The sequence below is a fragment of the Alternaria novae-zelandiae genome, assembly GCF_023758075.1.
Source record: "Alternaria novae-zelandiae strain BMP 2774 chromosome Unknown scaffold_9, whole genome shotgun sequence".
NCBI classification, from domain to species: Eukaryota; Fungi; Ascomycota; class Dothideomycetes; order Pleosporales; family Pleosporaceae; genus Alternaria; species Alternaria novae-zelandiae.
Window position 1 is genome coordinate 1,268,225 of NW_026056969.1, and position 15,295 is coordinate 1,283,519.

Sequence of the window (15,295 nt, forward strand, 5' to 3'; positions counted from 1 at the left end):
CAAAGCACATTTGATGGAGAGCTGTCAAGATGTGTCAAGGTGGTTACTAAACGCTTGAGGAAACTTTGATTTGTGTGCGTGATTACTCACAGGACCTGAGACGTAGTTTCACACCAATCGGGCCTATCACGATAAAGTGCTTATGGTAAAAGGAAGAGGCATCGTAATCTTTATGCCGCTTATCGGCCCTCAGCACAATCAGTTTCTCCCGAGATGCCTCCAAGCTTTGATCTAGCATAGTCCTTCTGCGGTAGATCGGGAAGATGGTCACAATGTGCTGAATGCTCTTATGAATGGTTCTCAGAGATTGAATTACGATTAACAAGACATGCTAAACGAGTCTCTATTCTACAACAACTCGCACCTTCGGGTATCATCCTCTCATCAACTCAATTAAAACTACATGATCGGATCTATAGCGGAGGAGCGTTAGGGTCCATCATGCACTGATCGACACGCATAAGCTGCTTGCCAGTAGCCTTGGCGATCTGAATGAACTCCCTAAGGTAGCTGACAGTGCTAGGGTAGAGGTAGTGGAGAACCACAAGGTTACCACCCTTGTCGACGTCACGCTGGAAAGCAACCTTCTGCTGCTCAGGGGTGTCGGTCTCAGCCCACAACCAGTCCTCGACGTCGACGCTCCAGTTGACAATCTTGGCGGTGTTGCCGACGGCCTTTGTGAGACGCGAGCGCATGCGGGCACCCTCGGTACCGAAGGGAGGACGGAAGTAGGTGGAGGTCAATCCGTTGAATTGCGACTTCATGGCCTTGACGTCCTCGTTGTATTCCCAGTCGATGGATGCGTAGTCAGGGAGACCCTCCATCTTAGGGTGGGTGAAGGAGTGGAGGGCGAGCTGGTGACCCGCGGACATCATCTCCTTGTAGACGTTGGTCAGGTTGGTGGAAGCGTCGAGAAGGGGAGCGCCGACGGTGAAGAAGGTGACCTTGACGTCCTCCTCGCGGATGATCTTGAGGACTTCCTGGGCGAGGTCGGGTTGACCGTCGTCGATGGCGAAAGCGAAAGAGTTGGGGCGCTTGCATGCGAAGACTAGGTCACCAGTTTCGTCCTTCTTGGGAATGGTAGTACCGGCGGGGACGGAGGAGACAATCTCGATGACGGAGAGGGTGACGGACTCAGTGCTGTGGAAGCCCTTGAGCGCGAAGCCGACGACACGAGAAAGGTTGATGTTGAAGTGGCTAATGGGGATGTAGATGTGTCCGTTCTTGGCGTAGCGGCCGGCCTCAGCGGAATCCCAAGTCTCAGGGAAGGGTGCGATCTCGGTGTTGCACTGGCTGTTGTGTTGCTGGAAAGCGACAGTGAAGGCAGTGGTACCGGTGTAAGCAATGTGGAGGTAAGATCCCTTGTACTTGGTGAAGTCGGCACAGCCACCAGACACCTGGGTGTAGTAGGAGTAGTCGGCATCAGGAGACTTGATGATGAGCTTGCCGCCGGCGTACTGAAGAGACATGCCCTCGTCACCACCGTGCCAGTTGCCCATGGCGTTGGTGTTGGCGTTGGCGAACTTGTCAATCACGAGGCCGGTAGCTGATGGGTTGCTAGGAGCGGGAACGGTAGCAGAGGCGCCGGGGTCGGCAGAGGTAGGAGGCACAACGTATTCTCCAGAGTTGCCGCAGTAGAAGGCCATGGGACCGAAGGAAGTGGTACCAGAGAATCCGGAAAAGAGGATAGTGGTAAGCTTCTCGGTGTTGAGGCCGGCGAACTTGCTGAAGGGAATGGTGTACAGCTTCTCAATTCCATCGAAAGTCCATCCAAGGTCAGTTGCGGACGCGTAGGTGGACTTGGGGTTGGTCGCGTCACAGTTGTCCGAAGAGTCGAGCTGAACGGACAGGGTTGCGCCCTTAGGAGCCTTGATGCGCAGAGAAATACCGGTGTATTTGTTCTTCTTCGCGTCGACGCAAGGGAACTGGGTGTAGAAGTACGAGTCGGCCTTGGGAACGAACTCGACGTGGTTAGTAGACGGCTTTCCAACGGTGATGGAAGTCATGGAAGCATCATCAGAGGTAGGGTATCCCATGGCGTTGTAGAACAAGAAAGTCAGACGCGATTGAGAAATCCAGTCATCGATCAACAAAGGAGAGCAGGTTCCAGCTGAGGCCGTGGGAGACGAGATAGTTGTCATGGTGCTGCGGACCGAGGAGCTCGAGGTGGTAGCTACCCTAGTTGCGGAGACGGAGGTGCTGCCACCAGCACTGCTGCCGCAACCAAAGGCGATGTTGCTCATCTGCCATGTGTCGGTGGTGGAAGAAAATCCAGCCCAAACGAAACCGGTAACAGCATTGGCGTTGGCACCGGAGAACTGAGACAGAGGGATGTTGATGGTCTGGGTGCTGCCAGTCAATCCAGAGATCGAAACGTACTTGGAAGAGTACGTCGTAGCCGAGCAGCTGGTTTTGGTCTGGATCTCGAGGGTCGCGGAGCCACCGGCAGGTCCCTTCATCTGGAAGCTGATGGAGTTGTATCCATTGGAGCTAGCTGCCTGGCAAGGGAAGGTCTCGTAAAAGTAGGAACCTGCCTTGGGCTTGAAAGACAGGACACCGCCGCTGGCCGAGATCGAGGACATGGATCCATCATCTGCGCTGGTTAGCCCTTCTTCTTGTGCAGGACTTCAACAGGACCTACCACTGGTCCACTCGCCCAAGCTGTTCTGATTGGAAGCCTTCTTAGAGAAGTCGTCGATCTTGAGGGGTGCGCTGCAGGCTGCGTTGACAGTCTGGCTGGCAAGTCCGGCCAGAAGGCCTATTAGAGTAGTGACACGCATGTTAAGCGTAATAAAGCGAGTGTGTTGCAAAAGCGAATGTACGGAAGTCTATGACCTCCAAGAGTGATGAGTCTCTGCACCCCGAGTTGACGGTAAGGGCGATGAGTGACAGGCGATAACTCGTGAAGATCTTCCCAGGCGCAGACTCTCCCTAGATATATCTTTCTCCCCGACGCGGCGGCGCGAGACCTGACACGAGCGAGATTAGTCTAGTGGCCTCGGCATGCACGTCTTCGCGCAGCAGCCCTGTCGCTTCTACTATAGTAGGGCCACACGGTCTATTTCGGGTCAGCAGAACCTGGGCGTTGGTAGATCACCGGAGCGCTTGTGCTGTATCAAGGATAGGTCGGCTTACTCTTCGGCTCGGGGAGCGGCTAGGACATGGCGACCCCTGAACTCGATACATCGTTTTCTAGGCGTTTGTGGAGCACGGCGTCCCATTGTATGGTAATCATCGCTACTCATAGTGGGTATACACTGTTACGACCGGTCAACGGTGCGCCCCCCATCGTTCCTTTGCGATATTTGTGCTGCGGCGTTGATCGCGTAGGTTATTGCTATGACGTCCATAGTCCATGAGGCAGGAATCCAGAAACTCTCCGCGCACTGAATTTGGTTCGGGCTCGGCTGAAACAACCAAGTTTACTGCAATTCTAGTCCGCGCCTCAGGCTCAACGCAACGAAAGACATCCTCCAAGATACGAAGGCCAATACTTGGCCTCGCGAAGAGTGCGAAGGCGTACTTGGCCATTACCTATGCCGAGTGTGCCGTGCAAAGACAACAGCGGGGTGGAGTGATGATAGTTTGCTGGTGGCTGCAGGAACCGAGCGACGGCGTGCGCCACCTCTAGGAGAAAAGGAACTACGCCCTACGCAAACGAGCATTGCCACTGCCGTGACAGAGCCTGCAGCTTGGGTCAATCGACAGAATCAAAGAAAATCCACGAGAAAAAGAACAGTTTTCGCAGTTCTAGACCAAGATGCACGCAACGTTGCGGATCTTTGTAGATACCACAACCTCAAGCGGTGGTGTCTATCGCCGTCAGCATTCCATGACATGAAAGCAAAATGGCCTGAGTAAGGATGCATATACGAAGTGGGACAGCGCACAGTTTTTTTCCTGTTGTGGTGGGATGCACCGGTGATGCTGGTAGGATGGGGTTCATGCCGCTTGCTGCGAGTCGGAAGCACGGCGGAGATTGACGGCACTCGAAGAAGTCAGGCCTGCCATCTTCACCCCAACACTCCACGCTCTCGCAACACAACACTTGCACCATGCCTGCCAGTATAGAATGCGATGCCCAAATTGCCGCTGGATTCCGCACCTGAATGCTGACCATGTGGCGTTGCAGCTGCAATCTCCCCCTCGGTTCCCCTGCCAAGGCGTCGCGCCATCCAGCCGCTCCGGATTGTTTCGCGTTTAACAGACACGCCTCGAAGCAGTTAGCACTGGAGATATCGGAATCACGCCGGGATATGTCTTGGCTTTACATGACTAGTGTTTGCTTTTCGGACGGTAGCTGGGCGGAGAGACTATTGCTCCACTCGCTGCACTTGCAAGGCTGGCGCGCTCCGACAGCACCGACCATAACGAATCTTCATCTCGATCTGCGATCCGTGGTTCACCCGGTCATTGCTCTCCAGGCAACCTTACATGTTCTGTCAATGATGTTGACATATTGGAGGCTTCTTTCCGTCTTCCGTGTATATCGACAGCTCGCCAGCAACCGCAATAGCCAGCAACAGGATATGGCCACCTGTATAGCTGTCCGGATGTTCGCCGACTTATCAGCTGGAATATACACGTAACGGGCAAGGTGACTCCCGTGCATCAGCTGCGCCGTACAGCAATAAATTCTCCTGTTTCCATTCACGGCTCATCACATCTTGGCTCAGGGATGCATGTGGTAGGCTTCAGATTTCCGACCCCTGAGAGGTATGGGAGGGTGCAGGCGAATAGAAGAGTCGGACAAGGCAAGAATGGGTTCAGCTTCGTCGCAACTACAGACTCCAAGCCATCAACGCCCTGTATGCGGTGTCGCGTCACGTACACAACCTCCTTCAACACTCAGCGTGCAGCATGAAAGATCGGGTAGGTATTGGCGAGGTATCTACATTGTACGTATTGGCAGACTGTGGACAGCCGCTATCAAGGCGTCTCCTTCACGCCATCAACATAAACCTCCACTCTCTCGTTATAGAAGCACATGTGTCCGGCAATAGGCGCGCTCTCCGCGGTCGGGTATCTATAGTACCATACAAGATCCCGATACAGCTTGCCGCCAACGCTAACGTTGTAATACTCCGCGCGACCCTTATACGGACACAATGTCAGCGTGTCGCTCGGTGTGAGATACTCCCAGTTGACGCTCGTGGGCGGCAAATAATGCCTAGTCCTCAGTGTAGTCTCCAGGAGGAACAAGGCACTCGAGCTTTCAGCAAGTGTAACGCCGTCGATAGCTACCCTGACGTTTCGAGAAGAAGGTAAAATGTCGATGCGCTTGTAGGGATCTTTGGGATGGCCATATATCTCCATGTCTTCTTCGAACCATTGGTCAACAGCTCGGAAGTCGACTTTTACGAGATCTTTGAGCTTGCCGGTGTTGAAGATGAGGATGCGATTGCTACTGCGATTGCCGACTGTAAGACTCGCTAGGTGCGCGCCACCATCTGTGCCGTCTACAGCGGAGCCTCGCGATAGCTTGGCGTGGGGAGTGAAGCTTGAAACGGGTACGAAATATCTGGTATGTTCAGCACAGCAAGCGCATACGGATGAGGAAGCCGTCCATACTGTGGGTAACGCAACTCAAGTTCCCAAACATGATGCGCATTCAGCGTATCGAACGCATAACTTCCGTTGAGAAGGCCCCGTACGCGACGTGCTGTATGCTCTATCCTGCAAGGTCCATCTCGAACGAGTCTCTGTGCTAGTCGTACTAGACTGCATCTGTCAGTTGACCATTACCAGACGCATAGTGGGATATTGGTGGAAACGCAACTCGCTGGTGTTTGCCATACTAAGTGTCTTCTGTTCGAGTTTGGATTTGCGATGAGATTTCGAGACGAAGTGGCGTCGAATGCTGCTGAAGAGATTTCGTGCGCACATAGGAAAGGCGATGTCAACTGGTGATGATGTAGGCTACCTCAGTACCGGAAGCGGGGCCGTTCTGATTGGCAGGAATAGCCGGAAGCTTACCAACCACACCGAAGACACCACCTCTACTAATCACAAGATGCAGTCTTCCGGGCTTCGCACTCGAGCTTAAAGTCTTCGCGGGATACTTCAGATGTGTACATTAGTGGGTTAGTAAGTCGATAACAATGGTTTGCCATGGCGGTTCGTCGGAATGGTACTCAACCACGATACCTCAATGACAAGATGCAGTCCACAACCATGTACATGGTGTCTGTTTGTACATTCAGAATCACCCCAGGAGGATCTCACCGGATTATCAACGCAAGATACCCACTCCAAACGTCGCCTCGGCATACGATGTGTCGTTCCTCCACGATCGACGACTAGGCGATACTTCGGCCTGGCGGTCTACATAAGAGATCGTGAGCGCAATGAGGCGCCCTGCCATCCCTGGAGTCGTCGCGCCTGATCGCCACAAGCGATGTTTATCTTGACAGCAAAGCTCACTCGGTAACCTCAAGATGATAATCCGCCGGGTTGGTATAGCCAAGTGGAGACTACCTACCTAGGTATTCACGAAGGCACGTGACTCTATGAGTATACGCACCGCACCCGGTCACTCACCGCGCGAGCTAGTGTAGCCTAGTAGCGCTTGGATCCACTTCCCATGTCTGCCTTGCGACAACAGTTTGTTTTTCTCACACCAACTGTCACAATCTCGTCGATTTCGTCTTTGACCAAGATCATCACGACCATGTCCGGCTCGCACTCCCCTCCACGCGCTCGACCGGCTTCGCCAGCTCAGCCCGACTCTCCGCATGCAGATGCCTGCGAGTTCGACGACTTGAGCGTTCCAGATCCCAAGGCCACCCACGAGGAGAAGGTTCGCTTTTACCTCGCCCAGCTGGATCTACCAGACGGTTTTCTGTTCGGGCAAGACGAGTAAGTACCCCCTGTAGTCCTGTACTACGGTCATGTCTAACCTTGTAGCTCGCTTCTCAACGCCGACGAGCTACGCGCTAAGTTAGGAGAGCTCAGGCGTAGAGGTCGCGCTATGCGTGTCTGGCGCAAGGACATCGAGAGCGTGGCCCGCGAAGAACGTGCGAGGAATGACGCCACGGAAGTCCGTCGAGACGCTCTTTCGACAGAGCTCGCTAGGCTCCAGGAGGAGCTCGCTCAGGCTAAAGCTGAACTCGCTCAGGGTAAAGCTGAGATGGATGAGAAACTACATGCTCTTCTCGACTCGGTGTTTGGCGCTCTCCCCTAAAAACAGTGAGACCACCACTTCGTAAGTTCAGCTTCCCATCTATTACAGGACGACCTCACTAACGAATAAGGGTGCTCACCAAGGCGGCGAATTAGACGGATGATGAAGGATAAGTAAATCCGCGTGTATCAATACAGGAAACTTTGGATGTACAGGGAGTGAGTAGACATGTTGATGTCGCCGCTATGAGGCAACACTGTCGCCGTAAACCTCGACGAATAAAACGATGTGTCCACAAAAGCTTACGTTGCATGTGAACCTGGTATACTAATGATTCAATGTTGCACTCATCATCTATTATGCAGTTTGGAGTGACGAAGGGATTTCGCTTATCCTGATGGTATCTTCGCACAGTATCTGACGTCAGTGGTTAATAATCAACCCATCCCATTTCTTTAATGCGAAAGCTACTTTCCACGTATCAGGTAAAGATGTATTCATCTTCCTCAAGCCTCGCCGCTAGGGAAAGGTACTCAATGAAAATGGTCCATCCCGCGATGCATACTCATGGCTGACACCAGAGCTGCAGGCGACCGGAGATGAACAAGCCCGTGTATCAACTCATCGCTTGCGTACAAACGACAAATCGCACATCAGACTTGCCCACCAATTGAGGCGTGTAAGTTCCCGTGAGAACTAACCTGAGAAATGAACTGCACTGCGGGCGAGATTCCGATCGGACTGTCAGACCCGAATCGAAGTATGAATCTCTGGCGAACGTTCCAAGAAGCTTGGTCAGTTCCTCGCACATGCCCCCAGCACAACGAAGCACTCAAGATCCCGTGAAACCTTGATATGTGATCCGAAGTGACTCATCAGTAAGAGAATCCCTTAAAGTGAGCCCAAGCCGATGAGCTGTGGAGAAGGCAGTAATGACAGTTAGAGAAGAAAAGAGCGAGTTAGAGGGGCAGACCGAGCTGATATAGATAGGTAGATCCACTAGGCGCTTAGCGCCCCAGGACGCACGTGACATTTATGGCCTAAGTAATAGGCAGCGTAGATGACGGCGAAGTGAACGAGAAATAACCCTGTCGAAGGCGAGAGAGAATAACCGATACTCTACGTACGTCATTGCGAACTTTCTAGCACCGGATGTCTAATGTCGCACCCGCCATTGAGCTAGCTCGTAACATGTCGCATCGCCCACTGCGCCTTGATGCTTAGCGACATTGGCTTTCGGGAAGTGACCTTGGAGGACCACGACGACGTCAAGCAGTCATCTGAACCTACGCCCTCCATTATCCCGAGGCTTCAGCCGACTACGGAGTGATCACCATGTCGCGCGGAGGTGTAAGGTAGGGGCTTGGAGACTTTATACTGGTTTGTGGTGGTCGGAGAGGTCGGTCAGGAGAGGATATATACCTATGACAGCACTTGATTAGATCAAATGTTGTTGCAGGTCTTAACGACGACCTCCCGGGCATATCAATGGCAGCGAGATCGAATAGCGTTGCTGGGACGTACCCGCCAAGCCATTGTAGAATAATTGATACAAGACACTAGAAACACCCTCCTTTACACGCCCGTGACAACTATGAGACGAGACCTTCCTACTTTCACTTAAAGCTAACACCGTAACTATTCCAACCCACCGACTGATCCCAACCCTGAACCAGTGTCTTCCCACCTGGGCCCGTACATACATTACCCTTCTCAATTTGTTCCTCCTCCTGCACCTTTCCATCGTTCTTCCGCCCATTATCCCAGCCGTTTTGCATGCCAAACCCAAGGTAACAATCATCACGCTGAATAGGCGCAAATCCGTGAATCTCAAAGGTCACAGCGAGAGAAATGTCAGGCTTCTTCTTGTCGGGATTGGGCAGCTTGAAGGTATAGTCGGCGGTGAGAGGCGGCATGATGGGCTTGTTGTGAGGGTCGATGACGGGTTTGGGAAGGAGAGGAGGATTGGGAGCGTCGGCGCGGACGTGGTCGTCGCACCACTTCTTTGCTGCCTTGTGGAAGTCTTCTAGAGTTGGGTGGGGTTTTGATGAACAGGATCGCTTGTCAGCTCGCTGTACGAGATTGGCTGGCTCTGCGAGTGGTGCAGCGAGGACGAGGCTCAGGAGGAGCGAGGTAGAAAGAAGCTGACACCTCATTTTCAGGTATGATAGCTGTATTTCGATTACTTATGTGCGATGCTTTGGTTGCTGAGTAAGGTGGATATGTTGCTGGCGGCTGGGTCAGTGGTAGTGATATCAAAGTATAGTCTTCGGGTTGAGGAGTAGTGTAGTAACGGAATACACATTATATACCTCACGCGAGTCACATCGCCGCTGTGAGTATTGGGAAATCGTACGAAGCTATTTTCCAACACCATCGTTCCCCTTGTGTTTCCTCTCCCACGCCTTTATTTCGATACACTGCGTAGCTTCGGATGTGGTATTGCGACGAGGTGCTCGTGAAGCGGAAGGTCGTGGCAAGACAGCTGTCGTATGTATTGACGACGGCCGGTGAATCCAGGTACGAACGGCAAAGGTCTTCCGAGCGAAAGTTGCGCCGGACTTGTGAAAGAAGCCGCAAATGCGCTATGGCAATCGATCTCCTATGCTACGCCGTAAACACTCGAATTTACTGCAACGCTTTACTCTTCAACCAGCGCTATGATTAAGTCGCGAATATCAAGCTTACCGATGGGCAAAGTCAAGCAATTCTTTCGTTCGCTAAGTCGTCGACTGTCGATCCCCATTTTTAAAGCGCGTGGCGAGTCCATAAGGTCGCGCGAATCAAGCCCTTTCTCTTCTCTGGCGCAACACGACACCGACAGCAAATCTACCTCGACAATAGAAACCCGAGCAACGTCCCACAACGAAGCGCGAACGTCGCCGTCTACACCACCGATCGCACCAATCGACCGCACATGCCCCGAGACAGTGAAGCGGGGTGGAGCGTCCATCGACAACGCTCCGAGAAAGGATACGGTCAATCAGCGTATAAGCGATTTGAATGCGTACGCAGGTCTCCAAGTCAATGTTGCGATATTGCGTTTCGTACACAGGCTACCGCTGGACGAACTGCGCATCATTGGCCAGAGACTGACGCTGTCTTCGTCTTTTGCTGCGGGAAAACAATCTGAGGAAGACGATCGGCGTCTTCCACGAAGCGTCGCGCGACCAAAGACTATGAGCCTTGCTAGTATGACTAGGGACTTGAGTAGGTCTTTCGTGTGTGGCCCGGAGAACAGGATTGAACGCAACCGTACTGGAGACGAATGTCGACACGATCGATGCGCCATACAGGAAAGGCCGAGTCTCTATTCTTCGGAGATAGACATCGAATCACAAGCGGACGCAGTAACGCTTAGCCTTGCCAGTCAAGAGAGCGTCTCAGCATGGTCGTTCGCGTGTTCTTCGGCGCAACTCGTCGAGCGGGAACACGCAACTCGGCAGCGTGGAGCTGCGGACATGGAGCGCGCGCCTTCCTTCACAACACGATCGGCCGACTCATGTGATCTATTCCTGGAATCGATTGGCCTCTCGATACACCCAGAAAGTATTCCAAGAACCGACCACGAAGACACGGATGACTTTGACATGGAAAACTTACCAAACTGGTCCGACGTGGAGGACGACCCAGAGTACAACCAGTTTGAAGAGCGGTCATTCCACTGGACGGATACGGATAGCTCCCACTCTTCCAGGAAGTCGATGAGAATGGCGGACACACCATCGCCAGCATTTTACATGCCCGCTGTAGATGTCGACACTGTTGCACCTAACATGCATGGCGATGTCGCGCATAGCAATAACGGGTGAAGGATGATGAAAGAACTGAGGTTTGCAGGTGGTTGGAGTGTTGGAGCACCAAGACACAAGGGGAAGGCCAAGCGCCGGCGGCTAGCGGGTTCGCGTGTCAGGGAGCCGGGCTGGATTCGCAAGTCGCGCAGGACGGCGGTTCAGGGCCAATGCGCCATCATCGTCGTCGACACCTCCACATCCACCCAACACCCACCGCCTGCTCAATGTGCCACGGTGACGTCGCCCACCTGCCCATCGCACCTTCCTCCTCATAGCATCGCTTCCTATCACCGGCGACTCCCCGGGCCCCTAGCGACCGCCTATCCCCCACGGCCGCAGCGACGGCAACATGCTGAAACCGCTGGCTGGCCGTTTGGCACGGCGGCCATGGAGATTTCTCTTCCCCGGCCTCCTTCTTTTCTTTTTTGCATACACACTCTCGCACCGGCGAGGGTCACATCCCCAGGCGCCCGTACACAAAGCGAAGACAAAGTCGTATTTCCCGCCCCTCGAAACCAAAGCCGCCAATTCAATCGAGCTCGACTACTGCCAGAATTTCCCTACCAAGCTACTGGAAGAGGTGCAGGTTGTCCTCAAGGTCGCATCGGACGGGGCACATGAGACGAAAGCACACCTGAGCACGGTATCGAGCTGCATCACGAATCTGATCATCGTGGGCGACCGGGAGGAGCGATTGGGAGACCGCCATGTCATCGACATCCTCGCAGAGCTTCCCAAGAGCTACCAGAAGGACAACGTCGACTTCCAAATCTACGTCGAGCACAAGAAGGCACACGAGGGCGGCGAGACGGTCAAGGAGCAGCAGCGGTCCTTCAAGCTCGATCGCTTCAAGTATCTGCCCATGGTAGACAAGGCATACATGACCAACCCCGCAGCCAAGTGGTTTGTCTTCATTGAGTCGGACGTTTACTTCTTCTGGGACACGCTCTTCCGCCTGCTCAGCCAGCTTGACGCCTCGCAGCCACATTACCTTGGCGAGGCGCACAAGGGCTCTGAAGGCCGCCACTTTGCCTATGGCGGCGCAGGAATCGTCCTCTCCCAGGGCCTTGTCAAGCAACTTATCCCAGGCAAGACTCCTGGCTCCACCGAGATCCCCCGCGAAAACCGACTAGGCGTCCGATACGAGAATTGGGTCAAGGAGGAGCAGCGCGGCGACGCTGTCCTTGCCTACGCCATCCAGAACGCGACCGGCCACAAGCTCGAGCCCATGTACCCTACTTTTGCTAGCGACAAGCTCAAAGATGTGACCACCACACGCGACAAGTGGTGCGTGCCAATGCTCTCGCTGCACCAGCTCAAGCCACAGCAGATGGAAGACTTGTGGAGGTGGGAAAGGACACGGCCGTACAACACGGTAAGCATTTCCTCAGCTCCAACCCAAGCTACCTGACTAATATCACGTCATAGAAACCATTCACCTACTCCTCGTTCCTCTCTTATACCCACGGCTTCCTATCACAGGGTCCATCGAAAGAATGGTGGGATAACCTTTCGCAAGCGCCCGTGCCGAACGATCGTCCCGCACATCGCAACGCCGGCTCGTGCGGTTCAGAGTGCGCTAATGACGGCAACTGCCTCCAATGGTCTTACTCGCAGACCGTCTGTCGTCACGCCGACTACATCAAGCTTGGCGATGCTGTCGACCGAGAAAACGGCGGTCAAGGCGAGTTCGTCAGTGGCTGGGACACCGGAAAGCTCCGCGACATGGGCTTTGGTGTCGAGGGACAAAATGGCCAGAGAGAGTTTTACGAAGGTTGCGTCGAAGCCACCTGGCTGACCCCTCAAGAGATGTAGAAACACTCATACGTCAGCGTATAGAGACGGACTTGTATTCGAGACCAGTGACACATAGGGAGGCGTTGCGGTTGCTTGCACCACGTTCATGCATGGCGTTCTGGGTTGGCACATCATTTTGGATATGTGGAGCGTCGCAAACAGCGCGTTGAGCAAGCATCATGTTGACAGGAAGATGGACATCAGGCCGATGAGCTTCTTGGGCGAATATGTAATGAACAGAGTTTGAGCATAGACGCAGGGCATAAACTGCGAGGCGGTATGATACCGCGGGCGTTAGACCTGTATATGATAATAGCACACATCTTCACATGTACCCGACGCGCATTCGGCCCTTGAGGCACCCTCGTGGTAGGTAGATGGACGACTTTGAGTAAATTCGTCCAGAGCGGAGGCTTAACCTTCCGCTGCCGGTGGGTGGAATACAGTTGTTCCGCTTGGACCCTCTGCGTCGCCGAACGGCTGCTGCCAACTCTTGACACCACTATATCCTCTCCAATTCAACATTATGCCCAGCGTCGCGAACGACTCTAGAACCACATTCAGCCCATTGCTGACAGCCATGCTTGTTCAGATCATTACGACTCGGTCGCATTCCCGGTGTTGATGAAACTTGGCGGCGCCGGTGTGTTTGACGGCCTGATTCGGTCGCTTTCTGAAAATGTCGGTTGTCGCTGCTGCTCCACGCATGAAATTGCGCTTTGGGCAGTGAAAGCAGTAGGTCTGGTTCGAAAAGGATCGCAATGTGATGAAGAGTTGGAATGAGGTACGGTGGACGGTAAAAGACCGTTCTCATCTGAGGTACAACAGTCGGCGCGACTCCTCTTCTTAATGCTCCCAGGTTAAAAAGCAACGGGTTGCCGGTCCGTCCGGTACTTGACCAGCAGCCGTGCACATTACCCCACATCCCGGTTAAGGAGCCTCATGACAGCAGCGTCTTTCACCTATATTAATGCGGCCTTACCCTGACGTCGTCGGGCCTACTATAGAATATTCCATCACTATTCTCCTGCCCGTGCCATTGGTTAGCTGTCTACTTTCTGCAGTACCCCAAATGAAAGCGCGGGTATCCCTATATTTCGGCCATGGAACAAGCCGGACGCGTGGGCACCGACATGTTCATCTAATATGAACCGTGCTCAGATGGCCTTGGGGTAAGGAAGCGTTCAGTGTCGCGTTTGAGAACTGTATAAAGAGTGTCTCCACCCACCCACTATTGTCGTCTCATCCACATCCAGCGCATCCACAGTCTCTACTACATTCTTTTGAACCATCATCATGTTCACTTCTACGCTCATTACCTTGGCCTCAGTTGCCTCCACTGCACTGGCTGCACCCGCCCTTCACCCCCATGTCACTCGCGCCGCTGAGCCCAAGTGCCCCATCGTCTTCGACGGCCGTGTCCCTGCCAACATGACACCCGTCTCCTTCGACACTCAGGCCACCAACACACTCTTCAACGCCGACTTCGTCAAGGGTAACAACCTGACCTGGTCTCAGATCCTCAAGTTCCCCAACGAGTCCTCGCGCTTCGATGGCGACAAGTTCAAGGCTGTTGAGGTGACCATCTCGGATGAGTCCATCTTCCAGAAGCAGCTGGGATTCCGCCGCGCCGGTCTCCAGTTCCTCAAGGATGCCCCTGACGGCGAGGGTGGCAAGGGTGTCAAGACCCTCCACTGGAGTGTCAAGCAGGACTCCGCCAGGCCTTTGAACCTCACTCACGAGTACCTCAACGTCTGGCACGAGGCTGCTGACTTCAGCAACAACCAGATCCAGTTCCAGACTGGATCTCTCATTGGAAAGAGCGATGCCGACAAGGACCAGTTCAAGATTCTTGATCGCGCCGGCAAGTGGCTTTGGAACGTCAAGATCGACCAGACCCAGTGGCAGAACTTTGCTATGACCCTCGACTACACCAAGAAGTACGTTCTTTCTCACTCCTATCTCCAGAATATATACTAACAATCCTCCAGTGAGACCACCATCTTCTACTCCGCCGGCCAACAGGAGCTCAGGAAGGTCGCCGGTCCTTTGTCCGTCAACCTTGCTGGTCTCGGCCAGTTCCAGATGGGCATCCTCAAGAAGCCCACTGGTACTGACGATGTCGCCAACGCTGGTTTCCAAGAGGCCAACCTTGACGAGGGCCAGATCTACGGTGGTCTCTTCCTTGAGGACTCCAGCTCCGGCTGCGTTTCTCTCTAAGCGCGTCGCCAGAATGATCCGTCATGTTGAGTAGAAGGGGACGATGGGACAATTGTACATAAGAGGAAGACAGTGGTTGTATATATGGAACGTGTGTTCTTGCTTTGCGTGGGCGGTAGCTTTGTCGAATTACACGTGCTTTGCTTCATAAATAGACGTGCAGTATGAATCATGATACAGTTTCCGCACACGACAGACCTTCCCCATGCCCATCATAACTAAGCGTTCCATCTATACATGCGTACTTCGTAGAAATTGGCCAAGTCTTCTGTTGTGGTTATGGCGTTCGCGAGGCTGCATTGCGATCTCGGAGTTGCGTGATGACATAACGCCACGGATCATGCCGGCCCACGATGCACAG

At 53.6% G+C, this 15,295-nt stretch overlaps 6 protein-coding genes across 6 annotated transcripts; 3 read left to right on the top strand and 3 right to left on the bottom strand.

The window, feature by feature from the left end:
• Positions 1-413: 413 nt before the first annotated feature.
• J4E88_005315 (uncharacterized protein) lies at positions 414-2,780 on the bottom strand (the record flags this gene model as incomplete). Its single annotated transcript, XM_049398955.1, has 2 exons — positions 414-2,593; positions 2,642-2,780. 2 exons carry the CDS (start codon positions 2,778-2,780, stop codon positions 414-416), a joined length of 2,319 nt encoding a protein of 772 aa, XP_049255635.1.
• A 2,149-nt stretch (positions 2,781-4,929) lies between these two features.
• J4E88_005316 (uncharacterized protein) lies at positions 4,930-5,521 on the bottom strand (the record flags this gene model as incomplete). Its single annotated transcript, XM_049398956.1, has 1 exon — positions 4,930-5,521. A coding segment is annotated over one exon (592 nt), but the record flags the coding sequence as incomplete, so codon positions are not given.
• Positions 5,522-6,583: 1,062 nt separating this feature from the next.
• Positions 6,584-7,183, top strand: J4E88_005317 (uncharacterized protein; the record flags this gene model as incomplete). Its single annotated transcript, XM_049398957.1, has 2 exons — positions 6,584-6,858; positions 6,907-7,183. The coding sequence occupies 2 exons, from the start codon at positions 6,584-6,586 to the stop codon at positions 7,181-7,183; spliced, it is 552 nt and encodes a 183-aa protein (XP_049255637.1).
• Positions 7,184-8,739: 1,556 nt separating this feature from the next.
• J4E88_005318 (uncharacterized protein) lies at positions 8,740-9,279 on the bottom strand (the record flags this gene model as incomplete). Its single annotated transcript, XM_049398958.1, has 3 exons — positions 8,740-8,790; positions 8,827-9,146; positions 9,273-9,279. 3 exons carry the CDS (start codon positions 9,277-9,279, stop codon positions 8,740-8,742), a joined length of 378 nt encoding a protein of 125 aa, XP_049255638.1.
• A 1,305-nt stretch (positions 9,280-10,584) lies between these two features.
• J4E88_005319 (uncharacterized protein) lies at positions 10,585-12,732 on the top strand (the record flags this gene model as incomplete). Its single annotated transcript, XM_049398959.1, has 3 exons — positions 10,585-10,887; positions 11,384-12,292; positions 12,346-12,732. The coding sequence occupies 3 exons, from the start codon at positions 10,585-10,587 to the stop codon at positions 12,730-12,732; spliced, it is 1,599 nt and encodes a 532-aa protein (XP_049255639.1).
• Positions 12,733-14,010: 1,278 nt separating this feature from the next.
• Positions 14,011-14,934, top strand: J4E88_005320 (uncharacterized protein; the record flags this gene model as incomplete). Its single annotated transcript, XM_049398960.1, has 2 exons — positions 14,011-14,654; positions 14,706-14,934. 2 exons carry the CDS (start codon positions 14,011-14,013, stop codon positions 14,932-14,934), a joined length of 873 nt encoding a protein of 290 aa, XP_049255640.1.
• Between the last annotated feature and the right edge of the window lie 361 nt (positions 14,935-15,295).